This window comes from Thermobia domestica, chromosome 12 (genome assembly GCF_964235325.1).
Source record: "Thermobia domestica chromosome 12, izTheDome1.hap1.1, whole genome shotgun sequence".
In the NCBI taxonomy this organism is placed as follows: domain Eukaryota; kingdom Metazoa; phylum Arthropoda; class Insecta; order Zygentoma; family Lepismatidae; genus Thermobia; species Thermobia domestica.
In genome coordinates, this window is record NC_137465.1 from 154,752,632 (window position 1) to 154,769,200 (window position 16,569).

The 16,569-nt window shown below is 38.5% G+C and overlaps 1 protein-coding gene across 6 annotated transcripts in view; it reads left to right on the plus strand.

Moving 5' to 3' along the window:
• The window catches only part of RhoBTB (Rho-related BTB domain containing), a 490,451-nt gene that overhangs the window by 429,494 nt on the left and 44,388 nt on the right, over positions 1-16,569 (plus strand). For all 6 annotated transcript variants that reach the window (XM_081734304.1, XM_081734307.1, XM_081734305.1 and 3 more), the window contains one exon: positions 2,234-2,431. In XM_081734304.1, coding sequence (XP_081590430.1) covers positions 2,234-2,431 — 198 coding nt within the window. The remainder of the gene's footprint in view (positions 1-2,233; positions 2,432-16,569) is intronic.

Here is a 16,569-nt window from a genome sequence, read left to right on the forward strand (position 1 = left end):
CAGGATAGGTATTTTGTTACGAAGAACTCACTAGGGATAGTTTACTCTTGAAGATGAGGTCCTGTCGGACGTTTTTCTAAAAGCAACTGAGGCAATTTTGTTCATATTTCACAAATAAATGTCTCATTAATAACCCTAATGACAAAATGCACTTAAGGGTAGTTTACTTTTGGGATGCGTTTTCTTCGGATGAGTTTTCCGCCTCCCCTTTGTAGTTTTGGTTATATTTCACAAATAAATGTTTCAGCAAAAACTGCAGCATAACGTTATTTAGTTTAAGAAATTGGAACGAGAAAGTTTATTGCAGTAGTCCGCAGTGCCATGCCGTGGAAAATCAGCGCCCGCAGCGAGACTATACGACGGCACTCCCGTACGCATGAGTGAAGTTGACAGACCAGCCGGTCGGCGCAAAGCGTGACAAAATTTTCAAAAATCAGCCCTGCTTTTCCTTGATTTTGAGCACTTTTTATAGCTTTTTCCTTCCATTTTATATACAGGTGGGGCGCTTTTACCAAGTGTTTGGGAACGCAAAAAGTATAAATCTGACCCTGCTGAAATTAAATATTAGATTGAAAAATGCTGCTGTCGATCTAAAATATTCCAGGTAATTTCTTATCTTTTTTCTTTTATTCTTTTCTTTCTCCTCCCAATTTTGCACTCCCTTACGTCGGCGCCTAGGGCCGTCACCCCGCTCGCCTCCCCCACGGCAGTGGTAGTCAGAATCTTTTATTTAAATATTGAAAACTTATTTTTTATTATTGTTCAAACTTTGGTTATGTGCCTTAATATTAACTGACATAAAGGGAACATGATACGTATTATATAATGTTAGAAAAATACAAACATCTCCCATCTTACCCTCTAGGCAGGGCAAGATGTGGTTTAGACTTACAATAATATAAAATTAAGTAAATTGAACACACACCGTAGAAAGCTATAAAGTTTGTCATACATTTAACAAATACAGAAAAAATTAGCAAAACAGAAGTAAAAGTTATTAAAAGTAATCATTGCGTACTCTTTGCAGGGATGACAGATCTACATTGCTTCTTCAGTGAACGTACTTTCATATCTTATTCAATTTATTCATCCCTCCGTAGATTTAAAAATTTGAATAAATATGTAATTTATTAATTGTAGGTCCTCTCACTTTCTGTGCAAGCGGTTCCGGGTTTGATTTCGGTAGGGGCCTCGGTCGAAAAAGTGTAAACAGATTTTTTCAGATCAGCCATCCTGAATGAGGTTTTCGTCATTCACAGCAGGCAAATTCCGGGATGGTACCTAACATAGGTCCCAGGCCGCTTCCTTCCTTCCCCAGTCCTTTCTTCCTTCCCTTTCCCCAGATAGTGTGCTCGCCGAAGGACGTCATCCCTCAAATCGTGAAGGGCTAAATGGCCATAGATGCCGAAAGCCCAGAAATCTAAATCCTAAATCCTAACCCTATTAATTGTAGGTCACTTGTATTACTCCATCTTATTCCTTTATAAGGTACTCTGTTTTGCTCCGTCGGGTGACCACACATGGAAATTCAAATACCGACAAAGCCGTTGCAAATACAATAAAGATGAATTATTATCGTAATATCTTACTAATACTATTTTTAAACAGTACTGCACGTAACACTAACAGCTTATTTTATTCATTTACCATATTATCAATATGGCGCAATAAGTTTTTACGTGTTCATGCAGCGACGCAACCGCCCACTTCGACGTTATTCACAGGAGAGAGGGGCAGGGACGTTGCTTGTAATAAATGCATTGTCGATCGTGTGATGCCTGGTGAGGACACTCAATCGGGAAGGTTAAAAAAAAAAAAAAAAAAAAAACTTTCAGGGCAGCCATCCTGAATGAGTTTTTTCGTGGGTTTTTCTCATTCACACCAGGCAAATGCCGAGATGATCCCTAAAATAATGTCTCAGGTCGCTTCCTTTTTCCTTCCTCCTGAACTTCGCCGGGTAGTGTGATCACCAGGTGACGTCATCCTTTACACGTGGATTAAAATGGCCATAGATGCCGAGGCCAGAAATATAATTCCTATTGGATGGTGTGATGCTTTTCTTTTAGGATTTAGTAAGAGTATCATGTCATGCCGCACTCTCCCATATTATTTCAGAATGCTTTAGTAGGAAATTTCCAATAGATAATACGCTTATTTTTCTTATCTTATTGATGCTTTCTATTTGTATATTATTTTCCTTTTTTTTCACCGTCATTACCATTTTGTATTTCAGGTCGGATGTGGTGTTGTTGTGTTTCTCAATCACCAACCCAGTCTCTTTACGAAACTGTAAGGTGATGTGGTATCCAGAAATCCGGAGATTTTGCCCTCAAACTCCAGTCCTTTTAGTTGGGTGCAAAAACGATCTCCGGTACATGTATCGTGATGAAACATATCTCAGCTTCTTCCGTGACAGGAGCCCTTTTGTAAGGTACGTATGAACAATGTTTGCTTTAGTATCAAGTATGTATATGCGGGAGGGGAAAGGAGATCATGACTGTTTTATTTTCGAGAAAAATAGATTTCATCAATAAATAAACATTCAGTTATCTGCATATGCAGTTTCAATAGCATATTCTCATCCTTCTTTGTTCGAAAAGTGAAAAAGGGATACCTTAGAACTAGCAATACGTTTTTTTCTTAACAACTTACGGTGTGTTATAAAATTGCAGTCATTAGACGAGCTCAACTATAGCACTTATACGGGTCAAAAAGTATAAATGTGTATTTGATAGTAAATTGCATTAATTAGATACAAACGCAAGATATAACCACAATGGTAGACAAAAGTCGTACGTCAGTCGAATAGGATTGTCACCCACCGTCATGAAGACCTGTTTCATATATTCTCCAAGTTCTTCTGGATCAGTCATTTCCAATTGGTCGATTATGGCGTATAGCAGTCTCTCCCAACTGCTGTTTCGCAACCCCATATAGCGTGTCGTGGAACTTTAGAATTTAAGACTGTTATCCAGAAGACAGTGTGGACTTAATATGATACATTTTTATTTTTAGCATGAACAAAGTTTGAGACGGTCTGGTATCAGTTAACGTCTGTAACAGCAGCATCAGTGCTTAATACCAAACTATTGTGCTGCCAAAATGACTTGAGCCGTGGCAAAAATGCGAACTAACGCTCACACCCTCACATACGCACGCGTTGAGCCAATAAGGGTTCAGCTGTTGCTAAGCGAGAAAAAGCGAGTGGATTTCCTTCAGCCGTAGCGCTTGCAACGGAAGACTGCAAATCAATGTGGCATATCAATAATATAACCCAATAAGCCAAGTGTGTGGCAATGTCGTAGGTGTACAGTAAAGTGTGTTGTCAGTGAAAAATGATTGGAAGGCATTGGCGTAGGAGCACGGTTTTGCGATTGGGAAAAACATGCGGAGCAAAGAAAAAGAGGATTCAAGGTAGAGGAATGTAAATATTAAGAAAAAAAGTTGTTGGCAGTGTGCGAGTAATTATGGGTGCGCTAGCAGCGTTGAGTAACGATTACGTCCAGCGACACAACTAGGCTAGTTGTCGCCTGGGTGCACAAGCTCCGTTGGCCCCCATTTAATTACGTCATTGGCCGCGTCATCATTTTTGTTTACCTATCACTATTGTGATTTTCAATGCCACATCTGGTGTCTGCTCCTTGATCTCTCTCTGTAGTTAACTGAGAATGGAAACAGCAAATTGTGACGTCACAGAGGTTCCAGTAGGACTGTTGTAGGCCTACTAAAAGGCATTTTTTTCTTATGAATTTACGTTAAAAATCCTCTGCATATCTCGCATCTTTTCTATTCGCGCTATGTTATTATCTGCAAAATATATTACGCGCTCCTTCTAAATACGTACTTTCTTGTACCTGCTGATGCTATATGAAGGTTAGAACTACAACAAAGTAAATGTGGCAAAATTTGACACTGAGAAAAAAATATCCCACTTTGTTAATGAAATCACGTATCTGCTTCCCCCCCCCCTCCTTTTCTTTCTTTCTTCGAATAAATATCGCTGCGTGTATACGGTCATTGTGGATTTTCCTATTTCTGATACTGTCCACTTAGTAAATCTTCCAGTCGTACAATGTAATGGTTTGCTTTGTCACGGAACGACCCATTCCGTACTTTTCGTGGTTGTTAAAGCAGTTGAAAACGAAGGATGGATCATATATTGTGCTTGTCTTATTCGGTAGGTTTTTTGCTAGAGTGTTGTTTGTTAGAATGATGCATAGAAACTGAAAATTAATTTCAGAGCTCTTAGCGTAAAGAAGTGACATACCATATATATAACTTAGCAGCTTCAGTGCAGTAGTAGTATTGTGACAAACGTTTTATTTATTTTTTCTTTCTAATTTATTTACTAGACATAAGTAAAATACAGTTCCCTCGTGCCTGTTTAGTATTCACGCTTTTCACTTCGAAGATTGGCACTTGATTCCTAGCGGGAGTAAGTGTAGTTCGGATTCCATGTAAACTGTAGGTTCCTGTCTCTTGTAGCTTTGGCGCTGAAAAATATAAAAAAGAAAAATGAAATCTTATTTAATGTCCACGTTTGCGCTAAAAGAGATAGACCATGTCTCAACAGAATAATTGTAGAGACAGTGGCGGCGATAACTGCCTCGCAGACTTTGGGTGCAAAGGACTACCTCAAGTTTTGAAACTCGATTTGTGTAGTTTTTTCTTATTATTTTTGTTGTCATTCTATAAGACGGGTGAGGAGGAGCAGATCACCGCCACTCACTCACACTTACTCTATGGCCTATGGAATCCGGAGGTTCAATGCCGCATTCACAAAAGCTCTCCATTTACTTCTATCCTTAGCCAACTGGATCCAGTTTCTACTTTGCATTCCTATTTCTGCGAGATCTATCTTAATATTGTCCTCTCATCTGTGCCTAGGTCTTCTTACTGGTCGATTTCCGATTAGAACTGAACGATTTCGTGCAATTTCGCACGGTGCAGTTTCACACGGTACTCATTATCGAGCAATTTCGCACTGTCTTCCTTATCGGATTAATCATTCTGAAGGTGTGGTGCATTTTCACATGATCCACCTGTCAATCATGTGATTCATCCTGAAACCGCTTTCACTATAGGTGATGGGGGAACAGAACAAATGTCAACTACGTAAGAACAGAAACAGTAAGACAAGTTAAAATAAATACGGGTAATTGAATTAATACTAGCTTCAAGTATTTTTCCCAATTGTACACCATACATGCAGATATAGAAACCACAGATAAGACATTGGTTATACCAGTCGCGTATGCATTGATGCCAGATAAAATAGAACGAACACACAAGGAACTGTTTACATTTCTTAAAATGTGGTCTGGCCATAACGAATCCCAAGTGCTGAAAGTGGATTTTGAGCTTGCTGCAATCAATGGATTGCCTGGGGTGTTTCCTAACTCACAGGGTTTCTGGCTGTTATTACCATTTTAACCACAGCATTTGGTGGAAGCTTTTTAGCTCTCGTCGAAGGCACCTCCATAGTGAAGATGTACGTCATCATGTTCGTATGTGTAGTGCCTTAGCATTATCATCAGACAGGATCGATGAAGGTTGGCTCATCGTCATGGAGGACTGTCCGTCTGGCCAGAAAATCGAAGAGTTAAACGATTATTTCATTGAACAATGGATGGACATTCCAAACATTCAGAGAAATATAAAACTGCAATGGTCGAGAGACAGAGAACAAACGATCCAGTTGAGGGTTGGCACAATAAGTTAAACCGCAGCATATCTACGAGTACACCACGTATCTTGAAACTTGCGAGTGTACTAAAAACATGTGTGACGTCTAGTTTTCATGATTTTCCGAGACAGGGCTTAAACATTGCAATTCGGAGAAGCGTAGAAAATCAACTTACATCCATCCATCTTGACCAGACCACCCATTGCAATTAGTCCTGGAGAAGCTAGGAAATGGCGTGAACTTTAAACTAATGCTTGAGAAGCTTGAGTTTAAGGATGGGCACGAGTCGAGCTAAAACTCGACTCCAATTCAAGTCGAATTTTGAGTCGAGTCAAAGGTAATTTCTGATAAATAGTTCGAATCGAAATTGATAAATAGTTCGCTTGCTTAGCTCGTTTTAACTCGTTTTGAAATCATGACCTGATTAGACTGAAAAGTGAAACCATGAGATTTGAAGCAGTAATGTCGAATACTTTCAGTGTTGCTCACGAAAGGGGACACTACTCGCATCTCGTCTCGTTGTGATAACGAAACAATAGATTTTTATAATGAGACAGCCTTAAATGTCGTGAGCATCAATATAAGTATATACTGTAGTTCTTACCATCAAAGCTGAGATCTGCACGGTCGAATTCTTGAGCCCAAGCAGAAACCCAACCCACATAGGGATGTGAACCGGCTCTGATCGATTAAACTGAGCGAACAACTCGAGTCAAATCGGTTCGGATGAACCATCGCCTCGGCTCAATTGAACCGATCGCTTGAGCAGGCTGGGTTGAAACGAGTCCATCGGTTCTGTTTGACTCGGCTCAACTGAGCCCATGGCTTGAGCCGCCTCGGGTGGAGTGAGCCATCGGCTCGGTTCGGTTCGGCTCAGGTGAGCCATCGGCTAGGTTCGGCTCAACTGAGCCGAGGGCTTGAGCCAGTTCGGTTGGATGAGTTGTAAGCTCGGCTAACTTCTCGGTTCGGCTCGATAGTGAATAAGCTGTAACCCGAGCCGCTCGAGCCGTTGACAACCCTAAACCCGGGGCGAGCAGTTTTGAACATGTTTGCCCGGGGCCCGGAACTTTTAACAATTTTTGGCTCGAGCCTGAATAGGCCTACTTGCTCCTCTGGAACTCAAACCGAGAACCTCATGAACGATGTCTTTGCCTCATAGACTTCACGACTACCAAGGTCGGCAGTCAGCTAATTTTTGGTATTCAGATATAAACCGCCTGTCCTTCCTGTTTATATACTGTGTTGTAATAATAATAATAATAATAATAATAATAATAAGAAGAAGAAGAAGTTGTAGCAGTAGAAATATCATTGATAATAATTATATTGTCTACGTAGGATACTTGAAGAGAGTACTTGAAATTACACACAGGATTTGACTCAACTCGACTGGAAACTTGACATGAATTCGGGTCGAGTTGGAGGAAAATTTTAGAGCCGAGTTCTCGAGTCGAGCTCACAGATGGCTCGCACGAACTTGCTCTTGCCCATTTTCAAAAGCTGGAATAATGAACTATGAATTGTACAAAATGGATTGACGATGTACAGAAGTATGTAAATTTAATAGGGGATGATAGGAGAACAATAGAAAGAAATGCAGAGATGGGTTTAGAAGTAAATGCAGAGAAAACTAAATACATGGAAGTGCGTCGGGACCGTAATACAGCAAATTATGGATACGTTAAAATATTAAATAATACTTTTGATAAAGTGGATAGTTTCAAATATCTAGCGTCAATATTAACAGAGGAAAATCATTTTCACGAAGAAATTAAATGTCGACTAAAAGCAGGGAATTCGTGTTACTATTCGGTTCAAAATCTCTTGTCGTCGCGAATTCTGTCGAGGAGTTTGAAGCTTAAAATATACAAAACTATAATCATGCCTGTTGTTCTGTATGGTTGCGAAACATGGTCGCTTACTCTGAGGGAAGAATAGACTGAAAGTATTTGAGAACAAGATCCTGAGACGAATATTCGGACCCAAGAGGAACGGGAATGGGGAATGGCGGCAACTTCATAACGAGGAACTACATAATTTATACGGTTTACCCAACATTGTTAGGGTCGTCAAGTCTAGGAGGCTTAGGTGGGCAAGTCATGTAGCTAGAATGGAAGAAAATAGAAGCGCTTTCAAAATCTTGACTGGAAGACCAATCGGAAAATGACCATTAGGAAGACTTAGGCGCAGATAGGAGGACAATATTAAGATGGATCTCGCAGAGATTGGAACACAAAGTAGAAACTAGATGCAGTTAGCTAAGGATAGAAGTCAGTGGAGAGCTTTTGTGAACGCTGCATTGAACCTCCGGGTTCCATAGGCCATAGGCGCCGACTTGAAAAATATATTGGGGGGTCCAAACAATGAATAAATATATCATAATCGGTTTGTATTCAACCGTTTTCTATTAACTGCTTGATGAAGGGCCCCTTTTCCCCCAAATCTCGATCCGCTACTCCGCTGCAAAATTCACACTGCATTGATCTCCACTTGTCAGATCAGTGTAGCCAGTGTTGGTTGAAGGTTCAGTGCTCTATTCAACACCATTCTGAAAACCGCCTTTTCTATCGAATAAGAAGGCTGTAGCGATGGCCACGAGCGACTTCGAGCGAGTTTTCTTTGAAAATAGACTCGAAACAGACATATTTAAGCTCGACTCGAATTCAAGTCGAGTTTCGAGTCGAGTCGAGCCAGAACGAGCCAAATGGAGCTAAATTTTGTGTAGTTTCAAGTACTCTCTTCAACTATCCTACATAGACAGTGTAATTATTATCAATGATACTACTGCTACTACAACTTATTATTATTATTATTATTATTATTATTATTATTATTATTATTATTATTATTATTATTATTATTATTATTATTATTATTATTATTATTATTATTATTACACAGTGCAGGGTGCGAAATCATTTGAAAATGGTGGGGGGGGAAGAAGTTCAGCGATCCACACTAATGCTTCGTGGAGCCTCCAAAAAATTGAAAATTAATGGATTATTATTATTATTATTATTATTATTATTAATAATAATAATAATAATGTTCAAACTAGTCGTAATTGTTATTTAAAAATACTTTAATGTTATTTATTCATTTAACCAAAATTGGTAACTTATCTACTGCATTTAATATACACTTCGGTGCGTATGGTCCGGGGTTACACTAGTGGGAGCACAGTACCCTTGTATTTACCATTATATTGAAGATTACATTCGCGAAAATAGCAGTAGAGATATATAAGTCAGAAATAATAGTCCCTGAGAACCGATGTCCTAACCAAGCATTAGAACTACTAACTTGAAGCGCTCCACCTGGCAAGCCATAGATCCTCATGAGCTGTAGAGTCAGAGTATAGCTTTTATTATTATTCATGAAATTCTCGTTTCTTCGCTACGTACGTAGTGTTTCAGTTTGGTCGTTCAGATATACGGTCACCTTTGTAAGTCTAAATAATACTATGTATATTGTATTATTAGCAAGAATATATTATTATAAATAATGATTTCAATACAAATACTTGATAGACAACAAAAAACCGTGTTGCCTCAGTGGTAGAGCGCTCTCCTCAGGTGCGTGGAATCATCGGCTGGATCCTAGCTCGCGCCAAATTCTGCTTGCGGTATACAAACAATTGTGTGGGGGTTTTCTCGGGGTCCTCTCGCTTCCTTCCATTATCCTAATCAACCATTATAATTCATCTCATCATGACCGTCTTCCTTAGCCGTGGTGAATATTCATAGGACGTTAAACTTTAGAAAATAAAAGCACAAACACTATAATACGATTGATTTGCTGATTTAAGTTTAATGACCCTTTTCAGCAGCGAGGCTATGAAATGTGGACTTACAGTTTAAGGTGAAATCCGAACCACTGTAATCGTTCAAATTTTTGTCCTGCGGCATCTGTGACTGTCACGATACTTTTAAGTGTTGCAGCTGTAGATGACTTACTGAACACCTGGTAAAGTACGCCTAACAAACATGCAAAGTTGTGAACAGCATTCACAACACCAAAAACTCTTTCAGAAACAAGATCAATTCGATGTGCCATGCAGTGTACGCTAATTAGGCACGGGTTGACATTTCTTCTAATTTGAGCAGCAACACCTTCGTTTCTCCCAGTACACACTGCATCCCCGTCCGAACTAAATCCAACCAGTCTTTCTTTAAGATTAAAAATCTATGCCATCTTCGGAAAATGCTTGAATAATTTTCTCTTTAAGGGATTTTTCGTCGGCATTTTCTACAGGCACTAATTTATAAAAACGACAACAAGGTTTATTTTTTTCGTCCACATATGTTCATATAACAGCAAGTGCTTATCCGCAAACCTGTTTGTAGGTTCGTCCACTGAAATTGAAGAACAATCTGTTTGAGAAATTTTACCAATTTTGCATGCAACTGGTACGCTAGAGAATAAAGGTCTTCATCTCGTCAACAACCGAAAAAGTTAAACACCTGATCCATTTACAAATAAACTACGTTTTTTAAAACAGCATGCATTTAAAATTATTGTTTGTCTGAAAATTTTCTTTATAGACCTACTTATATTTTCCTATTAAGGTGTCCCCCTTACAGATTTTGGTGAGGGGGGAAAAATAAGTAAAATTTTTGGTGGGGGGAAAATCCCTCCCGTCCCCCCCGGGATTTCGCACCCTGACACAGTGTATAAACATGAAAGATAGGTGGTTTCTATCTGAATACTAAAAACTAATTGACTGCCGACCTCGGTAGTCGTGAAGTCTAGGAGGCGTGGCCATCGTTCATGAGATTTTGGATTTGAGTTCCGGAGAAGCAAGGATTTGGCTCGAGCCAAAAATTGTTAAAAATTATAGGGCGCTGGCCAAAGATGTTCAAAACTGCTCGGCTCGGGCTTAGGGTTGTCGGCCTGGGTGAGCCAATCTAAGCCGATGGCTCACACAAACCGAGCCGAACAGAGCTGATGGCTCTGTTGGGGCGAATCGATGGCTCATCCCAGCCATGCCGGCTCGAGAATTTCGCTTCGTTGAACCGAGCCGAGCAAATTTACATCACTACCCGGGTTGAGCTTCTGTTTCGGTTCAAAAATTCGACCGTGCAGGCAAGAATTAAAGTATATACTTAAATTGGTGCTAACAACATTTTGTCGTCTCGTTATCGAGACAAAACGAGATGCAAGCAGTGTCCCCTCTCGAGCAGTTTTTCTTCCAGACCTGTTTTTGGGAGTCACTGCCCCCCTTCCCGGATCTCTGAGAGTGCCCCCCAGAGGAGACCAAAATAATACGTCTACAATATATTAATAAGTAGAATAGTACCAGCAGTGACCCCCGGGTTAGTAAGTGTGCCCCCCCGGAACACTTTCTGAAAGAACGACTGCTCTCGTGAACAATACTAAAAGTATTCCACTTTATTGCTTACATTTCTCACGACTTTCACTTTCAGTGTAATCATGACATGATTTTAAAACGAGCTGAACGAGTGAGCCATTTATCAAACTCGACTCGAATTCGAGTCGAGTCGAATTTTAACTCGACTCGTGCCCATCCCTAGAAGGCTGTTCCTAACGTTGAATTAAAGGAATGACGAAGTTTATGGCAGAAATTCTTGCTCCTCTATGTTAATTCTTCCTCAGCCGAATTTTATTGGAGGGGCGAGGACCCCACCTCTAAATATTGGGGGGGGGGGCAAAAGTGTCCTGCCCCCCCAAAGTCGGCGCCTATGCCATAGGCCATAGAGTTAGTTAGTTTAGTTAGTTAGTGTGATTAAGCAGTTCTAATATGCTTTGACACGTATTCTATTTCGAAGAGCTGATCCGCCTTCGAAAATCAAGTGATGAGTAATTACCTTCTCATCCCATTTGTCCCATCCAACGGTCGACCATGGTTCTGGATCAGTTTAAGATCTGAAATGTATTCTTTTAGTGCTGTATATTCCAGTTAATTATATAGATAAGGGAACTATCTCCATCTTCAATGTACTAAAAGCAGGAAAGTACCCAGGCGCTATCTGGATACTTTCTTGTTTTAGAGCAGGCTGTAGTAGGGCATGAGTATGCAAATTCTTTCAGATGCGTTTCTTTTAGGAACGAAAGATCCAATGTATTTCAGGCTAAAATTTTCTTGTAGGCCTTATATCTGGAGAACTACATACAGTATAGCCAAACTCGAACTATCACTTAACTCAGCATGATGTGCTTATTCCGTAGAAAATACGAAAACTAGATTTAGAGGCTGTTCAAAACTTTTGTGGCTCCCGATCTAAAAACTAATTATTGGCCAAGATCGCAATCTTTTCATCCATTTTAGTTTTCCTAAAATTCTTGTTTTGCTTAAACTCACATTGTCACCAAGTGTCGTCGTCGGGCATTTCTTGAGCCGCCATCGAAGAGGCGTATAGGCCACTTATCTTGACGTTATTACCTTCGTAACCCTTGGTTCAATCTTTTATTTATTTTTTTTTTAATGAAAGGCAATAAAATATATATCCTGACACTTTTAAAAATATCTCCCACCCTTTCTGAGTTAAAGTGCAAAGTATGAAAATGAAAACTAACATAATTTTATTTATGCCATTTCGTTACAATTACCTACTTAATTAGTTTGAAAAGTCTTGGCTAAGGAGTTATTATAAACCTTCAATTAAGCGACAGCCTCTAATTATTTCACTTGAAACTGATATAGTATAACTGCCGCACTGGCGCCATGTCTAGAACCTAACTGTGAGGGTGAGGTAGATCCATTATATAACAATGAGTATTTACTAGTATTTGTACGTGTAACACAGTGGACGATTTGTTCGCGCTAGAAGTCAGATATCACAAGTTATACCTTGGAGATTACATCTACTTCAGGGAGGAGATCGGAAACAAAGGTGGCAAAAGAGGAAGGAGGTTCCAGGAAACATTAAACCGGCTATTAGCAGAAATACAGCTTTTGAATTGACTGACTTAACTAACAGAATTATTAAAATTCCTGGAGTTGAACAGACTACTATTGAAAACAAAACTACCGGGAATATTGTAATTGATATTTTGGTGCAAAACTGATATTTTTTGCACCACTGGATAGATTAAAATCGCCAGTGATAACGATGAGCAGCGTGCCTTTGAAAAAAAATGCTGAAAGAATTCCACAAATTGATAATTTTGAAAACGGTGTACAAGAAGCTACAGTTAAACTGAGAAATGAAATACTGCATTACAAACTACAGTAGGAAGAATATGTTAAAGACGAAAGTATAATAGAAAAATTCTTAAACAACTTTGTGCTTCCCCCAATATGGGAGTTATTTGTGGTGGATTTGTTTACTCGTACCAACAAGAAATCACTGACAGACAAGCATGTAGCTTTAGCAAAATCAATGCATCGTCTTACGCGTTCAAAACACGTTGTTACAATGTTCAAATTAGGCCATTTCGTTTCATACACTGCCTTGTGTGAGCTTGATGAAGAGTTCTGACACTAAATGGTATGGGAAAGGTACTTTGAGTACCGGTATGTTCCAGTTCCAGCTAACATTTCGAAGAATCCATCACACTTTTTGCATGAGGCAATAGATTGATTTTGTGGAGGGGAAACAAGTGAGAACACTACACACGTTACTGCAATGGTATGATATCAGAAAACAGTACTGTTGAACATCATGAAACGATGGCTACAAAAGATGATTCGAAATCTTGATATTGAACAGCCAATTCCATTTTCGTACAAAGCCTTAAAAGAGTTCGTTTATTTTAAAGGATTGACGATATTGAGCTCTTACGTCGATAGCCTCCAATAGAGACTTATTTATAGGTATTAACAATTCTGGGCTATTATGTGTTGCAATGAAAACTACTATTGCCAATGAAAAGCTAGAACTTATCGAAAGCTCTGCGGTGCCTAGATAATCTCCTTTCCATCAACTTCTGTCTAATTCATCTCTACCCTTAACCATAATCAGTTTCTGTCCTATCGTTTTCCATGCCCAACATCTCGAAATAGTGTTTATAGTGTCATGATTAACTTTATGAGCCTTAACCAAAGTTGTGCCAAAGTAAAAAGGAGTATTGCCAGCAAATATGTCAATATATTTAATTGCAAAATATATCCAAAAATGGTGAGTTCTGTGATCTCGTTTTAAAAATTGAAACTTTCCACCTTCACAAAATACGGTTGAATTGTCCTGGATAGTATCTAGAAGTGAGCGGTATCAAATCTGTCATGACCGAAGAAGCAGAATTGTACGGAGAAAAAACGTTTCAATCCATCCTGAACGGTCACCACTAGCGTCTAGACATGGCGTCAGCGCAGCGCAGCGGCCATGTCACATTTAGTGACGACGCTAGAGCGGGCAAGGAGGCAGGTGCCCTCGGTGGTTTCACCCACCCCCCAATTACTCCTCCTCAGACAAGTGTTATAATACAGGTCAAGTAATATATAATTATTATCTTCGGTATGCAAAAAGGTAGCTAAAAAATCTTTTTGCCCTCCGCTTGCTCTCGAAGAAATTAAAGCTGGCATCGTCACTGGTCACATCGTTTTCAAATGAAATAGAGACTGTCCCTTAGTTGAAGGTTTATAATAACTTCTTAACCAAGAATTCTCAAATTAATTAAATACAATGAAATGTCACAAATGAAATAGTTTTCGTTTTCATACTTTGCACTTTAACTCAAAAAGGGTGAGAGAGAGAAAGAAATATATCAGAACATTTTTAATGTATATTGTATTGCCTTTCATTAAAAAAAAAAAAAAAAAAAAAAAAAAAAAAAAAAACTGTAAGATCGGACCAGGGGTTACGAAGACAATGACGTCAGCATGAAGTGGCTCCTCCGCTATCTTTAATGGCGGCTGAAAGTGAGCCGAAATAATTTGGTGGCAACGTCTTTTTTTTTTTTTTTTGGTAAATTCTGAAGTGTCATAATTAAGAATCAAAAAAGAAGTTGCGTCCAAAAGGTTTCGCACACTCATTTGCCACTTTAGCCTGGTCTTTCTGGGACTGGATATCAAATTAGGACCTTGCCAATTGCAAGTTTTTCGCGGTGCTACTACACCATCCTTTTGTTTACAGGGCTCAATGTAAACTATATCACAATCAGAGAGTAATGAACTTTTGAAAAAATGTGAAAGCAATTTAGGGAGAAATGTAACTTCTGCATGGGTGCAGGGGCGCACCCAGAAATTTCTGTTGGAAGGGGTTCAAGCATTGGGGGAGGGGGTGTTCCAGTGCAACATGCTACTTCGTCTATGTAGTGTTATTGAACGGATATTATTGTGCACCCGAAAAGACGATAAGTAATTGTAAATACCTCCACCTATATTTTCAGAAAAAAATATAGAACTAGATTGTTTTTATAATAGAAAGTACAGATAAGTATACGATCAAATTTTCATGTAGATAAGATCAAATTTTTATGTTACATCAATCATCTCCATGTTAAACAAGTATAGTTTTATTGAGAAAATGTACACTCATGTCCAAAATTATTGTCGCATGTCTATAAATATGTTTTTGTAGGAATAAATTTGATTTCTTATAATGTTAGTATGTGCACAGTAGGCAAAGGCATGTATGTGGAAAATTTCATGTCAGAAGAGCAATAAATAAGAACAATAAAACGAAAATAAAACTTTCTTGTCTATTTAGCAACATTGTGTTTTACTCGCTCTAATTTTCGTATTTATAATTCTTTTCCTGTGAAATTTACCACAGATATACAGTACATTTCCCGATTATACACATAGTATCAGTATTAAAAGTACCTTACAAATTTAAATTATATTATTACAAGAAGACAGTTATAGATATGCGACAATCATTTTGGACATGAGCGTACAAATGTATATTGAGTTAGGAAGTTTTGGGGGAGTGTCTGGACCCAGTGCCCCCTTCCCTGTGCACCCATGTATGGGTGCATGTACTTCATGACTAATGTTTACGTCAAAATCTAATCCACAAGGTAGAAAAAGGAAGAACTAAGCTGAAAAAAAAAAAAAAAAAAAAAGAGTGAAACCTTGTGGCTGCAGTTCGATAAGAGATCATTTTCTCGGTCCTTTGACGTCACAATGTGTGAATACATTTGTGTATGTGATTAGGAAAAGGAATACATGCCTCTTGAAAGCAAATGGGAATTTGTAGCCACAGTTGCTTGTAAAGTAGTATAGACTGACGTCAGAAGTTTTATAGATATCCACATGATGTTACAGGAAGCTAAAGAGAAGCTAAAAAGATATCCACATGATGTTACAAAATGGAGCCTCATCAACTGCCTTCAAGCACTGTGCAAAGTTCTAACTTTGTCTCAGAAAGAGTCGTCCAGTCTATGGTCCCAAGAGGCTCCGATCCATTTTATAAAATACATTCAGTTGAGCATCACATCCGAAGTATTCAAACTTTGCTAATCTTTATTTATTAATGTTAAGACTGGTGGCCGTGAAAACATATCACATGAAAACGTTGATTGCTACTACACGTTGTCAAACCACTGTATAGGTTCTTTGTATATATTCAAGCTCAATTTATAACCTATTTTCTATTAATACATTGAAGAAACATTATTATTATTATTATTAATAGACTAATAATAATAATAATAATAATAATAATAATAATAATAATAATAATAATAATAATAATAATAATAATAATAATAATAATAATAATAAAGTAGAGACATATCAATTCTGTAAGTGCACACAACCCCGACTGCATTTTAAATTTATACTATGAATTAATTTTCCCAAACTGATGGATGAGACTTATTGTAAGTTCCCAACCCAATCTCAGCCTCTGAAAACCTTATTTATAATTTTTGTATGCGCTGAATCTTGCTTACGTATGTCTTCTGCAGTACAGTATAATTTATTTGTAATCGAGCATCAAGAATAGGCCTACCTTGCTGTCCTGTATGCTAGAAAT